Source organism: Martes martes (genome assembly GCF_963455335.1).
Source record: "Martes martes genome assembly, chromosome: 7".
Taxonomy (NCBI): Eukaryota; Metazoa; Chordata; class Mammalia; order Carnivora; family Mustelidae; genus Martes; species Martes martes.
In genome coordinates, this window is record NC_137894.1 from 140,145,516 (window position 1) to 140,158,166 (window position 12,651).

A 12,651-nucleotide genomic window follows, 5' to 3' on the forward strand; every position below is an offset into this window, starting at 1 on the left:
GCTTTGCAGGAAGGCCCGGTCCCAGGTCCTCATGCTCTCTAGGTGACAAGGCCCTTTGCAGAGCTGACCCAGCCCCTTTTTTTAGAAATGGAGACGAGAAGGTGGGCCCAGCTGGGTCTTCCCATTAACCGTGGTCACCTTAACGAAGTTCGGGCTGCACCTGAAATTTCAAGTGGGAGATCAAGGGTGGTGTCCCCAGGGCTCCCACAGCGGACGGGAGAATCGTGGGCCTCTGGGAAGGGCCAAGGCGCACAGAACTCCCTGGGAGAGCTCATCTATCAGGTGGCAGAGAGCCCCCTCTTTGTTCTCGTCCTGGACTGTGAACCCCCTGCTCCCCACTGTGCCCCGTCCCCAGCCCCAGCTCCGCTGCGATCCCAGGCTGGCAGAACTTCTCTGGCAGGAGTCCCCACACACCATGGGGGCTGCGACCTGACCTCCTTCCAGCACCTGCCGGGCTGCTGCACCTATCTTCCTAACCCAGGGGATCCCCTTAGAACCTGCTTTTTTAGAAAACTGTGGGGGTGGGAGGAGCTGTAGCCCTTGCCAGCAGTGACAAGGCAGAGGTCACCTGACCTCTAACCCAGCGCACTGTCTCAAGACCCCAGCATGAGGTATGCTGGGGGTGGGGGTCCCCAAAGGTTAGGTGGCCTGCCCAAAGTCATGTAGCCTGTGCAGGGAGGGGTGGCCCAATGGTGATGTGCTCTCCTGCCCTGGTGCTCTGCCATCCTCGTTTTATCCATTCAGTGCACCTGTGACATAGGTGCCAGGGAGCGACAAGATGTCACTTAGCCATGGAGGGCTGCAGCCAGCCAGGTGAGGGGGCTGGGGGCTCTGGCCAGGGGCGTGTTGAGGCCGGGGAGGACCCTCGGCGCCCTCATTTGTGCAACAGGCCCTCTGTGCGTGTGGACACAGCAAATAAGAAGGACAGGCCTGCCTGTCACAAACTCATTGCGTGGCCTTGGACAAGCCACACTGCCTCTCTCAAGTGTCAGTTTCCCCACCTGCAAGTGAGCTTGGGCAGGTAGAGGGAGCCCGGGGCTCCACCCCTGCAAGGCCTGAGGCGGACAGGCGGCTCCCACACCAGCCACACTGCCCAGCCCACGGCCGTGCCCCGGGACATCCCTGCTGGGCGGCTGGAGGCATCCCATGAGCTGTGACAGCCAGCAGAGGGGCGCTTGCCAAGGGCTAGAAGGCAGACAGGCTACCTCCCAGCAGATTCCTGGGAGCCTGCACCTCGGGGCCACGGGGGCTTCCACGCTGTGTCTCCACTTCATGTCCCCTCTGGGTAATCCCGTGGACGCGAGGGCCACCCTCCGAGCAGCTGCCGCACTTGGCGGCAGCCCCGCCCCGGGCCCAAAGCAGGCTCGGTCCCTCCTTGAGGCCCAGACAGAGCACAGCGACACAGGCAGGACCGAAGGAAGTTTATTCACGCCAACGAGCGGCACGAGGGGGTGGACCCTGCACCTCCGGAAAGCACAGACCCCTCAAGCCTGGGCCTTCCCTGAGACAGGTCTTCCTCTTTTCCAAACTACACAGGGTGCACGGTTTACCAAGCCTCCCGGGGACAGGCCGCTGGGGGCCTGGAGGGCTGCCGCGTGCTTTCTAGCTACGTCCACCTGGCCCGGGGCACTGCTCTGTGCAGAAAGACTTCCACGCCAGTCAAGTGTCAAAACAAAAGCATCTGCAAAGACAACAGAGCCTTCAGCATCTGGCACGACCAGCGCGAAGCGGCTCTTGGCTTTCAGGGTGGAGTGTCGGGGATTACTTGGTGGACGGAGTGTTAGCACATCGGGGGAAAAGCACGATTCCTGGAGCGGGTGCATGCACGGTCTGGAGTGTGGTAAGGGAACCGGAGTCTCGCCCACAGAAGACTCAATTTAATAAAGCCTGGCCAACCTGGGCCAATATTCAACGTGAAAAGCAGCTTTCAAGCTGGGAGCTCTTGTAGCCAAACGTTTAGCAAAGCTTTCAGCTGGCAAGGCTTCTTCTAAATTTCCTCGGGCACGGCCTGAATTACACCTGTGCCCATCACACTGCTGCATGTAGACTTTTCACCAAAGCATGTTTTAATTGATGCTAATGCCGTTTTGATTCAGGTGCGCAGACAGACTCCACGCTCCTTCCCAGAGCAGGTCTGAAGAGTGTGCGGGGACCGGCGGCAGCTGTCCTATGGACCTGACGGGCTGGCCTGCGGACACGGAGCCGAAGGTCCCACATGGGGGAATGCTCTGAGGGAGAGACTCCAGCTGGACTGTCTGACCATGGAACGTTAGCCGGCACCCGGTGACCCCAAGGGTTTGGCCCACGAGACAGAAAGGAGGACGTCACGGGAAAAAACGCACGGACACACACACAGGGCTTCCAGATACCATCCAGTAATTACCGTGTGACAGAGCCTATGGGTAGTGCTGATTTGATTGGGCTGGAATTATTGGTAAATTACATCTCTTTATAAGCACATATAAAAGGAGTGTTACTGGAAGTCGTAGGACAGCTTCCGGGGAGTCATGAACTCTTTCACTATCTCGTCTGTGACCTCCTTGCGCCTGGCCTGGTGCTCGGCGATCAAAGGCTGCAGAACCTCTATGAGCGTCTTCTTGAGCTCACCAGTGAGCATGTCACCGCTGGTGTAGTCCTGCCCGAAAGGAGACAGACCACAGTGACAGGCGGCTCACGCGCCTGGCCCCCTGCCTCCTCTGGGCGCCAGCCCAGCCCGCAGCCCCCGCGCAGAGCCTGGCGCAGGGGTGGTGCCCGGAAGTCCAAAGACGTGCACCTTACCCGGTGCTTTTCTTCAAATGCCAGGGGCCCCGCCTGCCGCGCAGCCCCGGGTCGCCGCCCCCACCCTCCTCTCTGCAGGGCGGAGCTCCACGCGCCCCAGCCGGCCAGCAGCTCCCTCCTGGCCTCCCGCTCCTGCAGCTCCGACACAGCGTTCCCCGTGCTCTGCAGTCTGCTCTGGACTGTTCGCTACAACCAGCTTTAACGTGTTCACACAGAGTCCTCGGTCAGGATCACCTCCGTGGGAAGGTTCCGAGGACCGGAAAACCCGAGGAAAGGCTACATGTACTGTCTGGGCTCTTCCCACTTCTCACCCAACTGCTGCCGAGAGGCCGCACCAGGACCCTCGCCTCCCCCGGGTGAGCCTTGGGGTCCTGCCAGCACCACAGCCACGCAAGGCCCCGCTGACTCGGTGCGGGCGGTGTCAGAACTGTCATTCTGTCCTGTTGGGAGTTCCCTGGTCTGTGGTGTGCGGCCAGGGAGACCACTGTGGGTGGTAACCACAGTCTGTGCTTTGCTTTGTGACTGTCACCGGGCTTCCTGGCACGTGGCTAGGGGCAGACAGACCTCCTCGCTTTTCACCTCATCTCAGCTGAGGGTCTGTTGCCAAGGCCCAGCCCCGAAGCTCTGACCACCCTAAGCTCGGCTGCCAGACCCCCCGTCCCCCAGGTCCCCCATGAGAGAGGCTGGACCTTGTGGCCTGTGGCCTCACCTTCCTGATCTGCTCGAGCTTGTCATCGTCCTCGAGGAAGAAGGTCAGGTACATGAAGGACACGTCCACGTCACAGTTGCCTCCAAACTGCCTGTGCTCCTCGACAGTGTCTCTGCCTCCAGAAAACGCGTGCTTGTTGACCTGCGGCGGCAAGAGCACAGAGATGCAGCGGGGCCGGGCCGCCTGCGCGTGGAAGCCGGCTGGGAGCTGAGGGTGCCAGTCGGGCCAGGGGCTGCTTCTGCCCCGTCAGGTCTCTGGGGCAGGAGGCTGGGGCTCACGGTCAGGAGGAGGAGCCCCACAAACTGCTCCTGCCTGCCCGGTGAGCCCGGTCCGTGCCAATGCGGCCAACTGAAGGGCAGGGGGAGAGGGAGTGGGTTAGCTCTGGACCCCCACCCCCACGAAACACGGAACAGAGCTGGGAGAGCCCAAGCGCCAGCCGTGCTGGAACATGGGCGAAGCATCCTCCGGGGATGGACGGACACAAGGTCCTTCGGGTAAGAGAGACAACCTGGGAAGGGGGGCTGCTGCCTTTGCTGGCGTGGAAGGGAGGGCGGGAGCCTCGAGAATGGGGCTCGAAAGGGAGGGCGGAGTCCAGGAGACGTGCAGAGGGAGTCGGCACCTGCAGGCAGCCCCACCTAAAAGCATGCAGTCCCCAGAGCTGAAAAAAGACTCAGAAACTAGCAGAGTGGTTTTGGAATCACTGAAGACCATCTTGGAGAAATCAGGGCCAAGAAGCCAGAGAAGGAAAGCCAAAAAGGGACAAAGTCTCCTCAACCTTCTTCCCATGAGCACTTGAGAGACCCACTATGTACAAATGTCACCCTATTTTTCTTTCCTGGGGAAAAGGGTGGGTAGAGCTGGCGGTGCCCACGTGAAGACGCTTACTCCCCCTCCCAGGACCACACAGCAATTACTGGTGGGCTGCTCCGGGACCCTGGGCAGGCAGCAGGCGGACGCCAGGGGCAGAGGCCGTCAGGCGGCAGGGAGTGGCACCTGCTCTGGGCCCCGGCAAAGGGGAAGCGTGAATGGCTGCGTGCTGGGGGCGGGCAGAGTAACGATAATTACACGTTCGTCTTCCCTCTCCTCCACAAAACAAAAGAGCAAGTTGCAGAACAAAATCAACGTGAGCAAACTGCACCAACCACGCAACGACAAAACAAACAGGAAGAGAAAGCACCAGGACTGGGTTCTCCTGAGCTCTGGTGCCCTGGGCAGGCCTGCCCGGGTCTCTTCCTGTGCTCAGACTCGCAGGCCAAGCCAGGTCACTGCAGGGCGTCAGGGAAGACACTCCAGTGCCAGGAAGAAAGTCTTGAGAACAGAGCTTCCCAGGCTCCCAGGGCTGGTTTAAAGGCTATCCAAGGGCCCTGGGACACTTCTCAGTCCTCGTCTGACAGCAAGATGAGGAAAGGTATGTCTGCTCATGTTTTCCAAGGTGCATGGGTACTGCTGCTGCCTACGCACTACTCCTTGCTGGGCAGGCCCCTCGTCCCATGATGGCATGTACGGCAAACGGTGGGCGTCAGCATGATCGTATCACTTAATCCCCAACAACCCAATGACCTCTGTGCTGCTTTCTCCACCTTACAGATGAAAACGGGGCACAGTGTCAAGGACCTGCTGTATGTGGCAGTGGATGGCAGAGCCAGGCTGACCCTTCCTGGGACACCAGTCTTCTGAGAGTGGCTTAAGTTTGCCTGGTGTTAGACTGGCCGGTCCTCAGTGTGGCTGGGGCCTTGCTTAATGGGAAACCAACAGGAAAATCGATCTGGGCTGGGACGGAAAGCAGCCTTGGTTGTGGGGACCACAACGCAGGGGCCAGGGTCCAAAATGACAGAAGCAAGTAAGATGTACCCAAACCAGTATCATCTGGTGTAAAAGGAAACTATGCCTGGTGAGGATGTCTGGGTTGCGGGACAAGGGAGCTTGATTCAAGCGCCAAACTCCAAGAGCCGGCGCACTCTGGCTGCTACAATCCAACGGGACAGGTGAGCTGGCCTGCAGGCCTCGGGTGCGGTGGGCCCCCTTAACCCCTGCCCTGGGACCCAAAGCCAGCTCTGGGCAGGGGTGCTACAGGGATCTCGTGATCAGAAATCCCAAGTGGGTAGCCAGGCTGGCAAACTGTGTTACAGACACTCGTCCCCAAGACGAGGTTCCAAGGCTGCCTGTAGGACAGCCTGGTTTGGTGGGCTCTGGCAGGGCCCGTGTGACAGCCTGGGGAAGGCCTATTTTGGCCTCGCCCGCAAAGGAGCTGACCGACTCTTCATTCTCAACTGTATTCTTAAACCTGGGGCGCACTTTACAGCTCACAAACACTTTTTACATGTGATCCCACACAGGCCTTGTCTCCAGCCTATGAAATCAGTACAGCCGCTCCTACTTCGCAGATGTCTCACCTGGACACCAAGGTCATTCGCCAATGCCAGGGAAGTGGCAGGGCACAGACAACCTGGGGTTCCTGACTCTAGGCCACGGGAAGGACCATGCAATGGGGGAGCTGGGATCCGGTCCTAACCCCAACCCTCCCCAGCTGTGTGGAGGTAGGAAACTGCCTGGTCCCTCTGAGTCTTGACGTCCTTGCTTACAAGATGAACGTGGCCTCCCGGTGGTTGGTAGGACCTCAGTGAGATGACACAGGTGAGCACGTGGCAGTGCCCAGCATGGCTGCTACTGCTGTTTGCAGGAGGGCTGGGGCAGATGCCCCGCTCCGGCTGGTGTGAGGTGGATTCTGGACTGGAAGGTGGGCGTGGGGACTGACCCTGTCCTGCCACACAGGCTGCTCACAACTCATATGGCCTCTGCAGTTATGTGCTTCCTGACCTCACACTTACTGCCCGCCCACCCTCGGGGCCTTTGCTCATCCCTAAGTGAGTGAAAAATGCTTTGGACCCAAAAATGACCTCCTCAAAACAACTAAAAAAACCAAAGTGCCTTCCCTCCTGGAGAGAAGAGGAGCACCAACCCTCTCGCCCCCTTCCTGCCCCGCGTCTGGACTCCAGGCTTTGGAAGGTCCAGCCAGTAGTGAAACGGCAAGAACGAGCCCTGAACATAGTAGCTTCCAGCAGACGGCGGCGGAGTCGGCGGGGCTATTTCCTGGAAGAGGCTCGGGACATGATGGGTCCCCTCGCTGTCCGCTGTCCGCTGGAACCTGCCTGGGACTCTGGAAGGGCCAGCGCCAGCGGAGGGTTGCATCACACCCCTCAGATACGGATTTAGTCACTCCTGCTGTAAAGTTCCCACCCATAAACACACACTGGATTCCAAATAAATGTCAGCAGCTTCATGGGACAGGGAGGGGGTTGCACCTGTTCAGGCCCTGCGAGCAGCAGAAGCAGGGCCCTGGGAAAGAAAAAAGCTCAAACAGATTTCTAATTCTCATTTCTTTGGTGACCTGACAAACATCTGCCGAGCGCCCGATGCACGCTGGGCCGGACAGCACTGTCCTGATGAAGGGCACCACCCATTCCCAGTCTCTGTGGGGAACACGTGCCCCTAAGCCCCACCTTGGCCAGGCTGGTCACCCTCTCCGGCCCTCATCCCTCTAAAGGTGCTCCCCACTATCTCCCCATGAGAAGTCAAGCCAGAAAACATAAAGCACCCGGTCCATCTGCCGGACTACGGCTGCTGCTTGGAAATGTAGCGGAACACGTTCCATCATTAAAAAAACTGTCATGGGACGTCTGGGTGGCTTTGTCGGTTAAGCGTCTGCCTTAGCTCAGGTCACGATCTCAGGGTCCTGGGACCGAGCCTGCTTCTCCCTTTCTCTCTGTCACTCCTCCCACTCATGCTCTCTCTTGCACTCTTTCAAATAAATAAAATCCTAAAAAAAAGAAAACTGCCAGGATTTTGCTTCCAGAGCCGAGCACTGGTGAGAAAAGCAGAGAAGAAAAAAAGAAAAGAAAAATCCAAAATTCTGCCTAAATGAAAGGACACAGAGTTAAGTTCATCTGGTGTCTGGGCCCAGGGACAGGCCGCCTGGAGTTCGCAGGGAGTGGCTGTAACTGACCCTGGAACCCAGCGCCGTGGCAGAGGACGCTGGAAGGCCAGTCACGTGATGCGTGTGCGTGTGTCTCAGGCACGCCTGCTCTGTGTACATGGGCTGCCCCTCTGGCCCGGACAGTGCTCACCTTGGTCTTGATCTGCTTGGCGGTGTCCGTGAGGAAGATGGAGGAGTTGGGGTCGCTGGCACTCATCTTGGTCTGGGCCCCCTGCAGAGCGGGGAAGAAGGTGGAGTGCAGCAGGGCTGGTTTAGGGTAGCCGATCCTGGGGGCGACGTCTCTTGTCATCCTGAAGTATGGATCCTGTGGGGGGAGAGGGGACTCTGAGGACAGCTGGCAGAAATGGGCTGGCCGTCAGCCTGTGAGTACGTCCGCGGCCTCCATGGGAAGCTCCCAGCTCCCAGTCAGCTTACAGGATTGCCCCCTGCCCAGCACCTTTTAAAACCTCCTTTCCCATCAAGGAGTGCAATGCCCCAGACCGATGGATGCCCCGCCCCGCCTGCTGACCTGGTCGATGGCACAGGGGATGAGGCACTGGATGTCCGTCTTGTCGCGGAAGATCTGAGGGAACGAGTTGCTGAAGGAGGGGGCAGCCTGGATGGCGGGAAAGCTGATCTTCCCTGAAAAGCGTAAACAAAGTATTTTTACACACGACGTCGACTCCTGTTCTGGTTAATTGACCCAGCAAAAGGAATGAACACGAACAGGCGCTCTCCCCTTTAGAGAAGTGACCATCACTCACGAGAATCTGAAACCACAGAACAGTAGGGAAGAGAGACGATCTCCAGGCCCAGCGTGGATCTCTCTCCGTTTTCTCAGCCTCCCTCCGTATTTCTGCTGTGACCGCACACTATCTACTTCTCCCTCACTTGGGTGGTTGCTAAGTGTTTCTATCCTGTAAAGTGGCAGGGAGTGTTTAGCCCGTCTCTACCCATAGGCACATAGGTTGTTCCTCGCCTTTAATCGTATAAATTCTGATACCTGGAACCCAAAACTGTTTTCAGTACTTTGGACGTTGCTGTTAACATCGCTACCGCTATTTGCTCAGACCTGCACAAGGGGTCCAAGGGCACCGACCTTCATGTGACCTCTGACGAGCGGTGCTGGGCCAGCCCCCGCCATCTGTGCTACGTGGGCACACTCACGCTGCCACCACCACCAGCACCCCGCTCACACACAGAGCAGCGGTGGCCATTCCCTGTGTGTGGGTGCCAGGCTGTGCTCGGGGCCAACCCTGGGCCTGTCTCCTGCTCCCAACTCTATGAAAAAGTGCCATATGGCTCCCATCTTGCAGACACGGACTTTCAGGCTCAGACTGTCGACACAGCCCGCTGCAGCTAATACACAGCAAGCAGGCGGCTGGGCCGGGATTCAAACCCGGGTGCCTGGCAGCACAGTGTGCAACTAGGCATAGGTCTGTCTCTCGTTTGCCCAGTGCCGCTTTCCCTGAGACATCTTCCCAGGAAATGCCGGCCTTCCAAGGATAAAAACCCTTTCAAAAGCACAGGGTTTATGCCCCAGTTGTCAGGAATGCATCTCACTGAAACATCAAGGGGTCTTGCTCATGTGAAAAGACTCCCAGTGAGGCCTCTCCATGGCATTTCTGCACTTGCCCCTCACCGCCAGGGCCCCAGGCTGTGCCCCTCCCACTGGGGCACACTCTCCCACGTGGCACCCACAGGCACACTCTGGGATGCCGTCCCGGGCTCACGGCTGCTGGGCCTGGAGCGGTGCCGCAGAAACAAAACACGGAAGAGGATCAGGAGACCCACAAGTCTCAGGGATCAATTCTTAGCTTTGGGAACTAAGGGTCTAGGTGAAGGCTGATGAGTCTGACAGGCATGGAAGTACACGGAAAGGGACGTGAGTGTGTGTGCAGGGGGCCGAGCCATGGAAGGACAGTGAGGGCGGGCAGGGTGGGCACCACAGGGCTTCTGGCCAAGTCCCTCCTCTTATGGGGGAAACGGAGGCTCTGGCCTCTACTAGAGGCGCCTGCACGGGCTGGGACCCCACGAGCAGGCAGAGGAACTCTAGTCACCCCCGCCCTTCTCCTCCTTTCTTCTAAGCCTCTTAGTGGGTGGCTGAGGGGCGACAGACGGTCTCCGGAAGTGCAGCATCGAGGCCCAGAAACGGGGTTGCAGGCATCACACCAGCTCCTCCGGTCCCCGGCAAAGACCTGCCCGTGGGGTCGCTGTGGGGAGGCGAGGGGCGATGGATGCCACCTGACGGGCCGCCGGGCCCCGGGGCAGACGCCGGCGCTTCACCCTGGGGCGCAGGCCACGGCGAGCTCCTTACCGATGGAGTCACTGTCGGTGAAACCGAAGATGCCTTTCACTTGGTTGAAGGTAACGTGCTTCTGAATCTTCACCACGTTCTTGTAGAAGCCTGGGCTCATCCTGCAAAGACAACCGGGATCAAACCGCAGGCTCAGAGGGCAGCTTCCCGCCGAGGCCGAAGCAGTGGATGGTGAAACCTGAGCACGCCGGTGTGGGCCAAGGACACAGACCGGGCAGGAAGGTGCCCAGAACGCATCTTGAGGCAGAGAGAGCTAGAGGAGGCCACGCGGAGCTGCCAGGGAGGTGCGGACACCAGCGTGAGACCGACGTCGCACGCCGGGCCCATGAGGCAAGAATGCCTGGAGACTCAGGGACTGACGCGGAGCATTTAAACGCTGCCCGGAAAAAAACAAAACAAAACAAAAACCCGGAAACAACAACAACAACAACTCTGCCCGAGTCAGCGGTCACGTGTGCAGCAGAGCTTCCAGTCTGGGAGCCCCAAGGGAGTCTTTCCGTGAGACAGACTCTGTTCTGCATTGTGCTGCTAGAGAGTATCTGCAGAGAAACCAGTATGTCCAGCCACCACGGCCCTGTCCACCACCGGCAGCCATGCTGTCCGGGCAGGCTGACCCCGTGCCCAGCAACAGGGCTGGGCCACAGTGGCTGGTTCAAGCAACCGGATGCTCTCTCCTGGATGGTGAGGGATGTGGATATGAGGCCTAGAGCCGTGGCAGCCATTCTGCTGCCAGAAGGACCTAGGCTAAGGATGAAGCAAATACAGGAACAGGTAGAACCCAGAAGGACTTCTTACACAGCAGCTCTACTCTCCACCCGACCAGGTGTCAGGCCCCACAAAGGAAGGGAAAAAGTGGGGGAGCTAATGCTTACTATGTGTTTGCATCACGTCGCAGGAGCCGTGCTAAGTGCTGGACACAAGTTAACACCTCTCAACTCCTCCTTTGATGTAGCAGCCTCGCCTCCACTTTCCAGGGAGACTGAAGCTCTGAGAGGTTTAGGATCAGGGCACAGACCCAGCGAGTACACGAGCTGGGATCCAAACCCAGGCTTGTCCGGCCACAATGCCTCTGCTTCTCTCACCACATCTCACAGTTTTGAAAGCTGAAGACTTCCGCCCCTGGATGGAGAAATCCTGAATGTCTCTGGGCAGACGGCAGGGTGTGGGGCTGGGGTATCAGAAATCCAGAGGCACTGGCTGCCTGGGGTGGGGTCAGCCACGAGGCAGGGAGGACTGTAATGGCAAAGGCTTCACACCACGGTCTGTGCGGAGTTGAGCGGAGTCCCACTTGGGAGAGAGAGAGGGACTTTCACTTAGCAGCCTGCTCAGTTTTGGCCCAGGGCACTGGTCAGGGGTGGGAGGTGGGGACTGTGTTACAGAGAGAGGACACACCGGGAACCTTGCAATATGCGAAGTGCTCCCAACATGGGTGCTCCTTGGAAAGATGCCTGCTTTGTGGTCCTGCTGAGACAGGAACTATCTCCTTTCGGAGGGGTCCTGGGAGACCGCAGGAGGCCCCACACTACTTACACCTGGTGAGGACAAGCAGCTGTCTGCCACCGGGGGGAGAGGGCCACGGCAAACACTCCATGCATCCTCAGGGAGAGGCAATGGCAAATTCTGGCAAATCAGCCAGTGGCCAACCTTCCTCCACCTGCGGTCACAAGTGGTCACAAGGCACAAGACGGCCTCCAGCCCCCACGGGAGGGAAGAGTCTACAGCACCCCAGGGACAGGACTGCAGCCCTACGGTGTCCGAGCAGTATTTCTGAGTAAGACAGCCCTGACCTTTCTTGGAAGGTGAGTTTCTTCTTTGCCAGCCAGTGCTCATGTCTTGCAGGCTGTAGGCTGTGAGTGCATCCAGGAGGGGCATCGGTTCCCTGGGTGCCCGGTGACCTTACACAGGGAACTAGGGACAGGGTCCCCCCACCCACCGCCCGCCCTGGGACAGGGTTTTAAAGCTGAACGTGATTTTAGATCGTATGTTTGCCGAGCACTCACCAGCTACTGCTCGAAGGCCACATTATCTGTAGTACCTCATCAAGTCCTCGTGACTCTGTTACAGGCACCACGACCTCCTGACCGCAGGGTGAACCCCCCTTCCTTTGTCCTCATGGCACTCATTATCACCTGGTTGTCACCTGTTAACTGCCTGCTCCCTCGCCATGACTAGCTAACCGGACACAGCTGCAGGAAGATGGCCTTGCCAGCGGCGGTGTCCCCGGCACCAGTGTGGCCCACCGTGTGAATGAGCAGGCTGAGCCATCCCTCATGGCTCCCGGGAGGAAGGGCTCTCTGGGCCCACACTCAGGGCCAGAGACGAGTGCGGGGACAGGGTGTCTGGAGCCAGCTGGCCTGCTCTGGGCTTCTCGGCCCGCAGGGCCCTCACCACTCCGCTCCTGCCCAAAGAGGGTGGAGGCTGGCCTGGTTGTAGTTTCAGCTCCTGAAGACCAGGACGGAGCTTTGTTAAATCAAAGCTCCGGATTTTGAGTTAAATTTCAAGATAAAAAAGCAGCTCAACTGTTAAAAACAAAAAACAAAAACCTCTTGAAGGGAATGAGATGTTTCAAACAGGATTTAACTTTTAAAACTTCCCTCTTGACCTTAGGTTCAACCTAAGAGGTCTTTCCGGGAAGAGGCAGCACAGACCTTCGGTTCTCAGTTGTCTGGGCTTTCATCTTCACTCTGAGCTCAGCAAGGCAGAGAAGCTCCTGCCGAGCAAAGAGGACGCAGAGGGCGGTCAGCAGAGAGGCAGACCAGGCAAGTCGCCTCGGGCCCTGCATTCTCTCAGGATGTGCCGGGAGCGGGCTGGGTCGTGGGGTGGCCCCCTCATGAGCACCGTTCAGGCATCTACCATTCAGTCATCTCCGCGGAT

General features: G+C 58.6%; 1 protein-coding gene across 6 annotated transcripts in view; it reads right to left on the reverse strand.

The window, feature by feature from the left end:
- Positions 1-1,404: 1,404 nt before the first annotated feature.
- Positions 1,405-12,651, reverse strand: part of WARS1 (tryptophanyl-tRNA synthetase 1) — a 30,072-nt gene continuing 18,825 nt past the window's right edge. For 3 of the 6 annotated variants that reach the window (XM_080807506.1, XM_080807507.1, XM_080807508.1), the window contains exons 7-12: positions 9,778-9,878; positions 7,990-8,102; positions 7,612-7,785; positions 3,488-3,628; positions 2,478-2,635; positions 1,405-1,681 (exon numbers count right to left, since the gene is read on the reverse strand). In XM_080807506.1, coding sequence (XP_080663632.1) covers positions 1,660-1,681; positions 2,478-2,635; positions 3,488-3,628; positions 7,612-7,785; positions 7,990-8,102; positions 9,778-9,878 — 709 coding nt within the window. In that variant the 3' untranslated portion in view covers positions 1,405-1,659. Of the gene's footprint in view, positions 1,682-2,337; positions 2,636-3,487; positions 3,629-7,611; positions 7,786-7,989; positions 8,103-9,777; positions 9,879-12,651 lie in introns of those variants that run through there. The other 3 variants (XR_013967064.1, XR_013967065.1, XM_080807509.1) reach the window with 2 other exon arrangements.